General features: G+C 36.3%; 1 protein-coding gene across 1 annotated transcript in view; it reads right to left on the reverse strand.

Moving 5' to 3' along the window:
- ARFGEF1 (ADP ribosylation factor guanine nucleotide exchange factor 1) overlaps window positions 1-13,622 on the reverse strand; it is an 84,973-nt gene that overhangs the window by 33,950 nt on the left and 37,401 nt on the right. The window contains exons 5-13 of the mRNA XM_053965802.1: window positions 11,777-11,956; window positions 10,885-11,158; window positions 10,268-10,381; window positions 9,433-9,596; window positions 8,207-8,340; window positions 4,522-4,756; window positions 858-957; window positions 599-738; window positions 386-494 (exon numbers count right to left, since the gene is read on the reverse strand). Of these exons, the coding sequence (XP_053821777.1) occupies window positions 386-494; window positions 599-738; window positions 858-957; window positions 4,522-4,756; window positions 8,207-8,340; window positions 9,433-9,596; window positions 10,268-10,381; window positions 10,885-11,158; window positions 11,777-11,956 (1,450 nt within the window). The remainder of the gene's footprint in view (window positions 1-385; window positions 495-598; window positions 739-857; window positions 958-4,521; window positions 4,757-8,206; window positions 8,341-9,432; window positions 9,597-10,267; window positions 10,382-10,884; window positions 11,159-11,776; window positions 11,957-13,622) is intronic.

The raw sequence follows: 13,622 nt of genomic DNA on the forward strand, positions 1-13,622 counted from the left end.
CTTGTACAGCTATAAAGTGTGTAAGTAAATATTCAGTAAATAAGTAAAAAATGTTCTCTATTCAGCTTGCTTTAGCAGTTATTTAATCAATATGAAATTATATAAAAATCAGGGGAGCTTCAAAGAAAGTTTTGAGACATTTTTAAAATCAGAAATACAGAAAATAACAGGATTTAGACATTTTTCAGTCCAGTAGCATTCCAGGAATTCATACAATTCGGAAAAGACAACAAAGCCAACTTGTTTAAATGACACCAAACTTATCAGTATTTCTGCCAAAAGAAAAATAGTCTGGACATTAACAGCATCAAAATACTGGAAAAACACACTGAAGTCCTGTAGCACCTTATTACTAAAGGCAGAAGAAACACATCATATGTCTTACCAAGGGTTGTCTGGGAATTGGGATTTACATATTGATCCTTACTCCACTCCACCATGCATTTCAAGATCGATACTAAGCATTCCAATCCTTTTTTCCTCAAACTTAATTCCTAGAAAAGATTTCATAAACAGTTAGTTAGTGGACTGGAGAGTTTAGTCTCAATCTATCGTGCCAAGAAACATGAAACTTCATGAAGTTTGGTGCAATTTTTACCTGAACATTGGACATGCCAAGTTCTTGGCTACCCCTTCCTTGAGCAATCTTTGATAAGTCATTAACCAGCCTTTCAAATATATTTGCTGCATTTAAATCGCAATCATAGTTCACGTATATGTCCACCACGCTCTGAGCATCTATAAATAAAGTGACATTGTCAACCTTGGAACAAAAACCAGGTAATTTAATGAAAGGCAAGTATAGGTTTATTCTTTGAGATAAAAACCAAAATCTAGAACACAACAGTCCTTCATACCTGCACATATCCGTGTCAGCGTTTGTATAACCATCCACTTATGATCAAATGAGCTAGTAGAAGTTTCCAAGATATACAGGAAAATTTCTTTGAAGAAAACCTAAAAAATATTCCAGGAAGAGGGAGAAAAAAAAAATCTATTACAAAAACAGTCACTAACTTCGATGGTCAAAATTCTGACATACTTCTGAAAGCAGCACTTTAGAAGAACAGGAAAGAATGAAAAGGCAAAAAAAAAAAGGAGGAAAAGAAGAAATACAACTTACAATTGATACATGCAAATTAGGAATTTGAATTATTTACTTATGTGCTTTTGCAGTGCTGCCCCAGTTTATTTTCTGAGCATTCAAAAGCAGAAGAATTTGGAATAATGTCAAATCCTGAAGGACAATTCAGCCTAAGAAGCAGCCTAAACTGCTGTTAAGAGGTCCTTTGGGATTTTGATAGAAGCATATTACCTCATGACAAAAATACTTCATCTATAAGATGATGACATTATGGTACAAATATAACAAACAGCTACGTATGCAAATTTGAAGAATTGGACCTTGATTAGAAAGGAAACATCTTAACACGAACGAAACAATCTACAGTATTAGATGATTACTGGAAGATAGGAACTGGTCAGGCACAGCATGCAGCACCTCCATTAACAGGAAAGCTACTCTTTACTAGAAAACAGGTAAGTTTGCCCTGAAAATATTTTAGTACAGGTGCTGTTGTTTGGAACAGAAACTATTTTATTCCATATTAATTAGTTCCTCACCAGACTCATCAGCACCATAGGCTGACTAATTCAGCCAAGCTTGCTTAGCAGCTAAACTAAAGCTTCTTCTTGCTTCTTTCCTGGGCAGCAGCAACTGCTGTAACAGCACCTGAACTCAAAAGTGAACAGGGCATTACATCATGTTCTGTACTTCTGAGAGCTCAGCTCTTCACAATCACCTGTGGATCCAAATCCACAACACACAGTTTTACTAGAGGACTGCTGAGAGTCTCAAGCCACTCAACTTCTCCAAAAATTTAATATATGTCATGCTGTGAGTAACCTTCAGTTACACATTTGGAGTTTTCTGATTTTTTTACTGAAAGACACTAATGTTATAAATTCTCTAGAACTAGCAAAAGTATTTCTTTTCTGGTAGAAAATTTAAAAAATAAGTCACTGATGGAGCAGAGAAAAAGGTTTCAGGGACAAAAACTAAACCCAAATCTAAGCCAGAAGAGAAAATAGCTGGAAGCACTGCATATTATCAAGGCACTTCAGATCTCTAAGCCTCTGAGACCAAGCTGTCTTCTTGCTTCTGGTGTCACCTTTGGAAAAGCATATCCTGGAATGAACAACTTCCCAAAACCATAGTTATGGTTTACATGTCAGCTACTTAAAAATGCTGTTTATCAGTATATAACTTATGGCAATTCACATCACAGAGTTGAGACTTTGTTCCTAATATACTGGAAAATTAAACCAGAAAATAGTTATTTATTATGTCTGGTCATCTGAAGTATGAGTTTTAAGGTATTCACAGTTATGAAAGGGTGGTAATGGTAAGCATAGCTAAATGACACCCCAACTCCTCTGATATCTAGGATTTGATTTGCTGCAAATATATTCATTAACCCATTCAGAATTACTGTTATAATACAACTAAGGTACAACTCAAACTATTTTACAGTCAGAGGGCAGTGTTAGCTAAATAGTTAAGTCAACAGGCCATGGGAGGGTCACTTTCAACAGAATCTGAAACTTTTCTTTTTAAACATGCCAGAAAATTCTTACACAGATGAAAAATGCAGCCTCAATCCCAAAATATATAGATTTTGCATATTGTAAATCAGAGCATATGGCTCTCCTTACAGCTTCAAGATACAAACTGCATGTGAAGTTATCTACATTTCTACCCACATCTTCAGAATAACCTTTAGGATCAGTAGCTGAAAGAAGAATTCTTAGCTCACAATCAGGAAAAAGAAAGAAGTTTCTAGAAACTGCTGTAACCTGTACTTTGTAATAGATGGGTACTTCAGCAGCATCAAGTTTTTGGGTTTGCTATTCACAAGAAGTAAATGTAGCCCTGATATGTGGTGATGGTCTTTAGCATACTCTACAACCTGCTACATTAGTGCAGGGCATCCTATAACCGTTTGCCTTGCATGTCTTCATTTTCTATTAGGAATTTGTGAAAGGCTGGCAGTGATGGAAATCAAATTTCTGTCAGGAAAGCTGACTGCAATGTGTTCACCACCTACATGCTGACTTGTAAGCTCTCTGAACACAGCAAGTCCAACACTTTCTGGGAGGCAGGCTGTGGGACTGAGAACGGCTCCACCCAGTCTGTCTGATGTGCCAAACCCTGCACACACACTACAGTCTTGCTGAGCATGGCCTTGAAGCTTTTTAAAATACATCATATTTTCAAAGCACATTCAATCATTTCTATCCAATCTATGTTCAACCATATACTGTAAATCTGACTGGTTTTCCCCACAGAAGTATCAAAATAACCTGGTAAGTGATCACAACACAATAATTTTCTGACATGCTACTGTCAAAATGAGGTTCTTCCTCCAAAGCTGCCATAACACATCAACTTGTCCAACGACATTCACAGATGAAGTGAATTCCCTGAACTCAAGGTCCTTATAACAGCAAGATTTATCAACATTTTTAGGCATCTCTTCATATACTTAAGCTCGACATGGATGAGGCAATCTGTCAGCTTCAGTATTCGCACCTGAATCCCCAGACAAAAAATTACTAAAATAAACAGCAGGGACACACTGCACACAGTACTACTTTATTCACCACAAAATTAAGATCTTTAACACACTGGACACCATGAGAGGATATCCATATGGTTGAACAGAGTTGTTCTGAGAAGCTGCTTGTACCTCATGCACAGAGCTGATCTCAAGAACTAACCCACCATATACAGAATTACAGAATATTCCAGCTGGATGGGATCTGCAAGAATCATTGAGTCCAACTCTTAAGTGAATGGCCCATATAGGGATACATCTTCCTTTGCCCTATGACTTAGAACTGACCCACTGAAAATTCACAATGCCTGCCAGGACTCCGAGAATTTATTACAAAGAATATGGACTAATCTCCATTTATAGTCCAAGGAGTTAAATTGTGTGCACACCTTTAGAGGAAATGAGATCTTATTCAGGACATATATTGACAGAGGCCCTGATAAGCAAAGGGAAGTGGCTACAATAATGGAACAGCTGGGACTTCCCCAGAAAAAGAAATCTGTTCAAGTGATCTCAAAGAAAATCCACAATGCCCTTCATGACATTAGTTTCTATTCTAAAAATCTTTTGCAAAACCATATATTGCAAAGTCTTTTCCTGAGGGTATTCATTTTCTTAATTTATAATAAGCAGTACTCGGCTAGGCTTTCTTAATTACAATATTGAAATTGGTTGAACTTAGCCACAAACCTACTCATTTCTGAGTATTCAGCAACACTCTGTGATAGTACCATGCCACAACCAACAGAAAACTTCAAAATAAGGAAAATCTGGGAAGTCTTACACAAAAGCTCTGAGTCACAAAGGAAAACAAATTTATTTAACCAACACCAAGCTACACAAATATAAAAAACTGTTCACTTAACACCTCCCACACATTTAATTAGAAATTAATGTAACATACCTCAATTTGCATCTTTAGATGAGTCTTAAAGTTTGACAGGAGGGTAAGAAATATGGAAAGTGAAAGTTCAAAAACTTCTGGAACTGATGAGACTCCATTTTTTGACAGTGCAACACATAGGTACTGCTTTATAGCATTAATGAACATCTCATTTGTCCTGAAGACTGGTCCTGCATTTTGCAGAATGGACAGAAGCAACTGCAATGAAAGAATCTTTGACCGCAGTTCATGAGATCTAGAACAAAACAGTGCAGCACATAAGCCCAGTGTAAGCCATAAAAAATAAAAAAAACATTCTCTTGAAAAGTCAATACAGCCACAATGATTTTGCAAGTGCAATGTTAATGACAGAAACTCAAATTTGACACAACCAGTTGCAGAAAGTGTCATAAAAAGATGTTGGGTCTTTTTTTGTTAAATTGTTCATTTGTTAATGAAGAATGCAGGGACGACCTTTTCCAGAAAAGGAAAAATTACTGTTGAATCACTCCCTCTTCTGCACCACAGAACAGCAGCAACAACAGGCAATGCTGCCCTTTCAGCCAGAGGATGAAGGACCATTCTTTCCTGTTAACAGAGCTTTGGAAGATCCCATTTAAAATCCAGCCCATCTACCAAACCCTGACTAGTAAAAGGTGGAAATTCCTTCTCCTCCTCTATTTCCACCAGCATGGAAAGAGAGTTGAAGGACTATAAACACAATACTTCCTGCCAACACTGAAATATCTTTTCCCAAATACGGTACTTTTAAGTCACTGGGCTCATCCCACTCCGAGAGCAGATAAGCCACAAAATGTGCCTATTTTAAGCATGGCAATCACCAAGTCAGACAAGGGTAGTGTTGTCAAGTGCTCCACAGTAACATTCTTACAGACTAATGTAAACTAGAATTCATGTCAGAAACAGTGCAACTATTTCTGGCCTACAAACCCCAAAACAACAAACACAATGAAACAGCCAAAAACCCCTGGAACCATACACGAAAAAAGCATGAAGGAAATCTGCACCTATTAAAATTCAATGCAATAAAAAACATTCCAGGTGAAACCATTCTCTCCTGAGACTCTTGATGCTCCTTCCCTTTCCTGATAATTTGAAAAAAAGCTGTATCTCCTCCGAAGAGCAGCTACAGACACAATTGGCTTTCCCAACAGGATAGTCCCCACATTTCATTAAACAGCTACCCCTGACAGAGGACAGTTATGAAACACACGTAACAATGACAGGAAATTTTCATCCAGTACAGCCCAGACACAGTAAGGAGTGCTTCAAGTCAATCTGTGACACAGAGAGTAGCTGGATATTTGCTATATATTGCAAATATAAATGCTTAATTTAAAAAAAAAAAGTAATTCCAGTCTAGCTGAAACCAAAAATGCTAATTAATATCAAGTACGTTGCAAATAAACTCAATGATTTCAGCCCAACAAAGTCAGGGAAATCAATCTGCAAATGTTTCAAACTCAAAATATAATTCCAACAGCAGACTTTTTTTCTGAAGATGCTTTTGAGACGAAAACAGCCAGTCAAATTGAGTGAGGAACTTGTCCCTCATATTTCTCCTAATGGGCCACAGGTCTAAGTAAATCCAAAACTGTTCTCTGTAAGAGTTCTTCAAGAAGCACTTGATGCTGGCACACATGGACACTGACATTAACAATCTCTTTTGATGTGAAAGGCTGGTCATGTGCTGCCTGCACACCTGGTACCATGTGTGCAGACAGCACATGACCAGATCATATTTTGCTATGGAATATAAGAATTTAAATATAAGGATAATTTCAGTCATAAATAAAATATTAAATATTGCCTACTTCCAGCAAGTGCCAGCTCCCACCTGAAATCCTGGACATGCTGACCTTAACAATTTTGTACGATGCGTACAACCCACTTAACTTAGAACAGGTTTAAGGTAAAAACAAAAACCAGCAAGCAAACCTTTGAGTTATATTTCGCCCCCACCTTATTTTATTCCAGAATAAAAGGAAACAAAGACATTAACCGGGCTCCCAGAAAGCAAAATGCTGATCTTAAGTCCCAGACTTGTGATTTTAAGCTAAAGCTTCAGGTCCAGTTACCTAAAATCTAAAACTATTTTCATTACAGACTTCATAACAAATTTCATTGAAAGTAAGATTTTTGAAGAAGCAGATGAGACCCTTGAAATGCCATAGATATCCTACGCCTCCTCTTCCAATTACAGCATGTTTGTAATAGTTCAAAAAGCCATCAATGCCTCAGAACCATTGATAAATTCTAGGCACTTCTCCAAATACGAGATATCTTCAAAATGTATTTGCAGTGAATTTTGGTTGCCCTGAATGTCTTTTTCTCAAATTTGTTTTTGTATGAAGAGTTTCATCAATCTAATATGAATGTCAAGGACTCCATGGATTCAGATGAGATTCTCCAAGTGCCTCAATAGCCATTACTGCTCTTGGAAGGGGAGTTAATCCACTAAAGCCTTTAATAAATGGACAGCTTTAGTCTCAGAGTACTAACTAAAACCACAGGATTTTCAAGTCATTTCCTGGAAGACAATTCTCAGAAGTAGTGAGGAAAAACCCTCACGCCTCAGTCTTCATTCTCTAATGTCCTAACTTTCCAAAGTACATTGATAGATAATTTTAAAAGGCTCCTAGATTAAATCTTCAAACCCTTTTGACAACATCATATCTTTTCAACTTATTAAATCCACATCACACATCACTGATTTAACTGAACTGTCTTAAAGTTACCTGCTTTAAAAGCTAGACTCAGAACAGTAAAGCTGATTTTATTTTGAAGAATACCAGGCCTTTCACTGTCATTTGAAATCATACTATAGCTTCAATTTGACCTCTTAACACTCCTTAGAACAAAAAAAGCACTCCTCTTGAAAATTATTAGCAATTATTCCTACTGTGCAAATCAAATGTATATAAATTGTATGCATATAAATCCAAGATCAGAAAGCAAACGTTTCTGCTGACACTCAAATTTAATACTGGCACCCATCTATAGAGGAGACTCTACATTTGCTTTACAACCAACAGTTCCATAAATGAAACTGAAGACATGGTATCTTGAGTCAGAAGAAATACCCACATAAAATCTTTGTTATCAAACATTTGTGTTTTGATTAAGTAGGCTGATGGAAGCATCCAACCTGAACAAACGAATGAAACACTTCGTCATGAATTTATCATAACCAGTTATCAGCTCCAGGTGAGGTGTTTATATTAAGTAGAGCTGAGGATGTGTACTGGATACAAAGATGTGCTGGTTTCAGCTGGTGTAGAGTTAATTTTCTTCCCAGCACAGAGCTATGTTTTGGATGGAGAGCAATATGCAAGAGATAAAAGAAATTATGGGGCACAACCAGCAGTGCTTACAAACCTAGAAGGTACCAAAAGCAGAGTAACGTGAGCAAGACCAGAAATACCTGATAATCTTCTACACAAACTCTTTTCAAATGCATTATAAACAGGAACCAGAAAGAACATTTGTACTTATAAAAGGATAGGTGTTAAGAAACTTCTGAACAGGTATACAAAAGATGCATTCAAACATAAAAATACTGTTCCAAAGTTTCTACATTCTTTTCACCATACTGTTAGTTTCTTATTAACAGGATTCACAGAAATATTTATATTATTTATTTTTACTGTCATATTAATTAGGAAAACTTTTAAATTCTACTTACTTTGGATCTGGTGGTCCATCTGACAGGGGCTTCATGGAGAGTTTACACAGTGACCTGAATACAAGGAAGGCATCCTTTTGTAAAATGTGGGAAAACTTAGCACCAGGGGTAGGTCCTGAAGAATTTCCAGATTCCTAAGGAAGTTAACATATTTCAGTATTCCATTTTGCATTAGTGGGGTGTGTAGGGAAATCCCCACCTCTGAGCAATAAAAAGTTAATATATTATACAAATATAACCAAGTCACTGAAGCTTTATGGTCTCAAGATTAAAAAAAAAAACATTCTGCAGTCCAGCTGAAATAAAAGTCACTACTAAAAATGGCCTACTAAGTAAGAAGTCAGAATTAACTGAGGAGTGTAATGAAATTAGGTAGGTCAAGTTTAAGTACGGTAATTTACAGTGAATTGCTGCCAGGCACTTTCAGTAGATAACTAGTTTAAAAAGAGCCAAACACCAGACATTTTAATAGAACATGAATAGTTACCTATCTGCTGCCAGATACATTTGATAAAATGTCTATGGTACAATAAACATCCCTATTACTAATTTCTTAAAATTCTGTATTATTGTTCCATACATAAGCAACATGTTTAATGTTAAGTCTTCTATTGGTATGGCCTACATGACTGTAACTTCTTGAATTTAAAATTATCATTCTCAAACCTAATTACTCAGTACACTCTGACAGCAAATACTCTTGGTCAGCTGACAAGTGTATACATGTCTCATACAAGAGAGGGAGTGTATTTTCACATCCATTTTCTTACTGAAAATCAAATCCTCTCAGACATGAAACTCTTGATCTGAAATCACTGCATTAAGATCATGCTATCAGCTTGAAATTTCTATTTATTGTTTGAAAAGAGCACACTGAAATTACACAGGCATGCGTATAATTTGCTATTTGCTTCACTATGTATATTGAATACTAGTTTTACAGTTTCTCAAGAGCACGTCACAAAACATGAAACTGAGTTCTCTTGAACAGTAACCCCATGGGACAACTAAAAACATGCTGGGACAAAAAAAGACATCACATGCAAAATTTATTCAGAAAAATTTCATGTATGTAGTGCATTGAAGTAGAGTAACATGACTTAATTCTTGAAATTCATCTCAGTAACCTATTTTATGGAATTATACTAATCACTCTGCACAAGTGTTGGGCAACATTTAAAACATAATACATTTTTTCAGTATTTCCTAATTATATCTGCCTGTACCTGAGTATCGTTGGAAGAGACAGATAATCTGTCATCGGGTAAAGATGGTGTATAAGCAACAGAAATTGGAGTCCCTGGAATTCCATTTGCCTGAATGTTTTCGCTGTCACTGCCATCCTCTAATGATACAGTTGTGCCATCACCACCTGCAGTGCCTTCCACATCTATCAGAAAAGATGTAAAAATAATTAACAAATGTTATATGAGATTAAAAATTAAAAAGAGTTTTTAAAACCAACATTTCAATACTAAAAAAATAATAAAGATGAGCTTAACACAGAATTTACATGGCACTACAGAACTATAAAAGTTGGAAATATTTAATTTTAATAATATAATAATGTTAATTCCCAATAATGAAAATTACAGTAAGAAATTTAATTATAAGTTCACATTGTCAGGGACACCACTCTACCAAGCTTCCAAGAAGTATTGGTATGGGACATCACTCACTAGTCTGATAAACAATTTACAACAAACTGAAAAGTATAGTGAGACACTGCTACTACAGAGGGACCCATTTCTGAAGAGTGTCCACTTAGAAACAATATAAAATAATAATTTAAAAAAACAAAACCAAAAAAACACCAAGAATTTGTATTTTAGAAGAACATCAGTCTACAATAGAGAGTGTAAATCAATGTATGAAATCCTGTCCATTTTACTGTTAAATAATGCACTGCTAAAGTCTGACAGCACAATTGTCTTCTTTAGCATGCAAGTCATATTTAAATGATGATAAATTTTAGTTAAATAACTGAAAGTGGTGAAATAATTCTGAAGGTCAAGAACCAGACTGCACTCGCTATTGACTAGACAGATATTAATATAATACCTCCAACTACTATGTTCACCATTTCCTGCACAATACTTTCTACAATTTCTTGTGCCTTCTCTTCACACTCATTGCTTTCACCATCATATGTTCCTCCATCAGCTTTAGAAAGATCTTTATAAAGAAAAACAAACACAAACAAGTATTAATGAGAAATGCTGAAATAAAGAAGGTATTTTGCTTGCACTTCAATATTTCAGAATAAATGTTTGGATGCGTCAAAAATAGGTATTTGCGGAATGCAAGAACTCCAGCCGTTAATCTGTAAATGGCAATTAATATACAGGCCTGTGCCAACAAAACACATCCATTTTGTATCTTCACATACATTAAAACACGGAATACTTGAGGGTTTTGAGATGTTGTTCTCAAAAACTCTCACAATATTGCACAGGTGCAAAAAGGAATTTTTGATACAGACTCCCACAGAGTGCAGGACTTAAGTATGCTCTTGAGGGACAGTGACAACAAGGACAAAAAGGCATTTTGCATTACTCAATTACTTGAAAACTTATGCCTTACTGCAGATTTGGGATAGAGAAAAAAGACAATCCTCAAGCCTTTCTTTTCACAGTCCCTTTCCCTCCCTCCATGCAACAGAAATACACACTGATTACTTTCTGCTGCTGTGGCTTGGTCAGCTTCTGTCTGTTCGTTTTCAGCACTAGAAATGTCAGATCCATTTTCTGCCTCAATATCTTCTTGAAGGTTCTTGTCCACATCGTTTGTGCTGTGGTCAAGCTCTCTCTCATGGTCTTTGGACAGCTGATCAGCCTGTGCTGGAATATGTCTCAACTGAGGTGATTCAGGCTCATGATGGCTTACTGGAGACTGCTGGAGATGGTGTTGCTGTCTGTGTCTTTCCTTTTCCATCTGTTTGGCTTCCTGAAGCTACAAAAGCATTGCAAATGCACAAAAAGGTCACTATCAAAATAAAACAATACGATGTATTATTTCATAAAGATTACATCTCTATTGTCTCTGCTTACACAGTAGCAGTTTAAGAAAATGCATCTTTGTTTAATTATAAATAACTTCAGTATCATGAGATAATCCATTGCAAGAGGGCTGCTTCCCAACTATGCACATAGTTCATACCTTCACTATCAACAAAGGGATGACTACACTACATAAACCATAGATCCAAGAGTTGTCTGCCTGCCCTATAAGGAAGCTCAGGGAGTAGATGTGACAATAAACAAGGAGTGTTTGGAAAAACATCAAGGCAAACTTTTTTTTGGTGTTTTGTGCTTTTTGTGGTACCTTGTTCTGGAATTCCCAGAAAAAGAAGAATTCCTGTGACTTCTGTACACCACCCCCACCCCCAAACTCTGTATTTTCCACATACTTCAGAGTGCAAAACACAAGAAGAAAAATATCAGATACCAGATTCTTTTTTTTTTCCCCAAAGTACCCACATTAGAAAAGCCAAAAAGCCTTAATAATGATGAAACAAATGTCTCAAGCTGGTTTGCTTTCAAGAGGTAGTTTCTAGATAAAGATACTCACTGCTTGATTTTCCATACGTGCAAAAATGACATTCAGCATTTGTGTTAGAGTTGCCTTGGCTGTAGTTTGATTTATAAGATTTTTGCTTGCTAGGTAGATATTGTAACATGTTCTTACAGCCTGTAGTACTGTTCCTTCGTGGATTTCTATGTGTTGAGATGTTACTGCAGTGAGCAAAGCCTAAATAAACACACATATATATTTACCAGTCAAAACATTTATCAGTCAAAAAGTTTGCAAATTAATAAATACCAAAACTGGACTACTTCTAAAATATATCTAAATACATATTTTGAACTGCCATTTAATTATGTTTTCCCACATACTCTTGTAGCCATATTGGAAAATCATACCAGTTATATTAAACTGAGTGTTTTTCATCAACATATCTAAGAATCGCATGTTCCATCGCATGTAACAGCAAAGGATCCATCAGAGAGGTAGCTAATAGAAGTAATCCTCAAATTTTCTGACACAAAACAGGAACAGACTACCCATCAAAGTCTGGAAGGGAAGCCAAAGGATCCAAAAGGTGTTTTAGAAATAAATGTAAATGTGATGAACGAAGACTGAGTATGAGGTTAGACAGCTATACTAAGACAACTGCCCTTTATAACAACTTTTTTTGGTAGATGCTAGAAAATTGTGTTGGCCCCTGTGTAGAAATTTGCTTATTTCTTCCTGTTCCCAGCAGTAGCTGTCTCTCTTTAAATAAATAAAACCACATAAGCCTGTGAAAGATCAGATAACACAGAAGTAAGGAACAAATTAGCTTTATGTGAGGCAGAGTCAGGCTGGATTAAAGGGCAAAAATAGAGGCACCTGAGGACAAAGTTTGAAAACATTTTCAGAAATATGTGCAGCAGAGTGGAATGAAAAGGGGAGAGCCTGGTTTGCAACAGTTTGTATTCATCACCGTAATCCAGTAGAAGGAATGAGGGAATTTGAGCATTAAAAACTTTGACAGTTACCATTTAATGGGATGTTTAGGGTAATAAAGAAAGAACTGGAAGCACTGGAAAGCTCCTATTTTTTTTTTTTTTAATTTACCACAGTTGAAAACAAAAGTTATTTCAAGTGTTGGGTAATTTACTTGTCAAACCACACCTCACATCTCTTACTAACATTGTCAGAACTTCTATACACACAAGACACCAAGAAATGGAGAAATAGTACCCATGTCTCACTCAAATTCCTTAAAAAGGGATTCAAGTCACTCTTGAAAACAAGCTGAACAAGTGGAGCCCAGGCATAAACACCTATTTTTCCCAAACCACTACCGTTTGGACCCAACACAGTACATATTTAGATTTAGTTAATACTTCTTTCACTCAGTTACAAATTATACCACTGACACATGTACACACACATACTTAATACACCAGTTTAAGAACCACCTACAGCTTTTTTCACTTGGAAGACAAGGTCTCTTGCAGCCTGGCAGTCATGACACTAATGAAAGGTGCAGGGGCATCCAGCCTCCATCGCTGGTTCTGGTGATGTCATTCATAAAGTAACTCCTTTGTGTCACCTTCTTTCTCCTTCTTAAATTTGGATGAGTAAGAAGCTGCTATTTAAAAAGTCAATTTTAACTTCCAACTCAGTTCAGTGAAATCTTATGATGTTTTTTCACCCAACTTTTAATAACAAAAAGTAGAGCCAGCTAGTAGAGAAAGGCAACAAGGTGACAAGATAGATTATGTGCTCTTTTGTTTTAATTGGCTTAACAGCTTGTATTTCCTAAGTTTTTTTTCAGTATGCTTGTTATGAATAGTAGAGCCTGGCTCTTTTCACACCACCTGATTAGAGGTGTGGAGGCAAAGAAACACTTCAAACACACACTGAG

The sequence above is a fragment of the Vidua chalybeata genome, chromosome 1 (genome assembly GCF_026979565.1).
Source record: "Vidua chalybeata isolate OUT-0048 chromosome 1, bVidCha1 merged haplotype, whole genome shotgun sequence".
Lineage (NCBI taxonomy): Eukaryota > Metazoa > Chordata > Aves > Passeriformes > Viduidae > Vidua > Vidua chalybeata.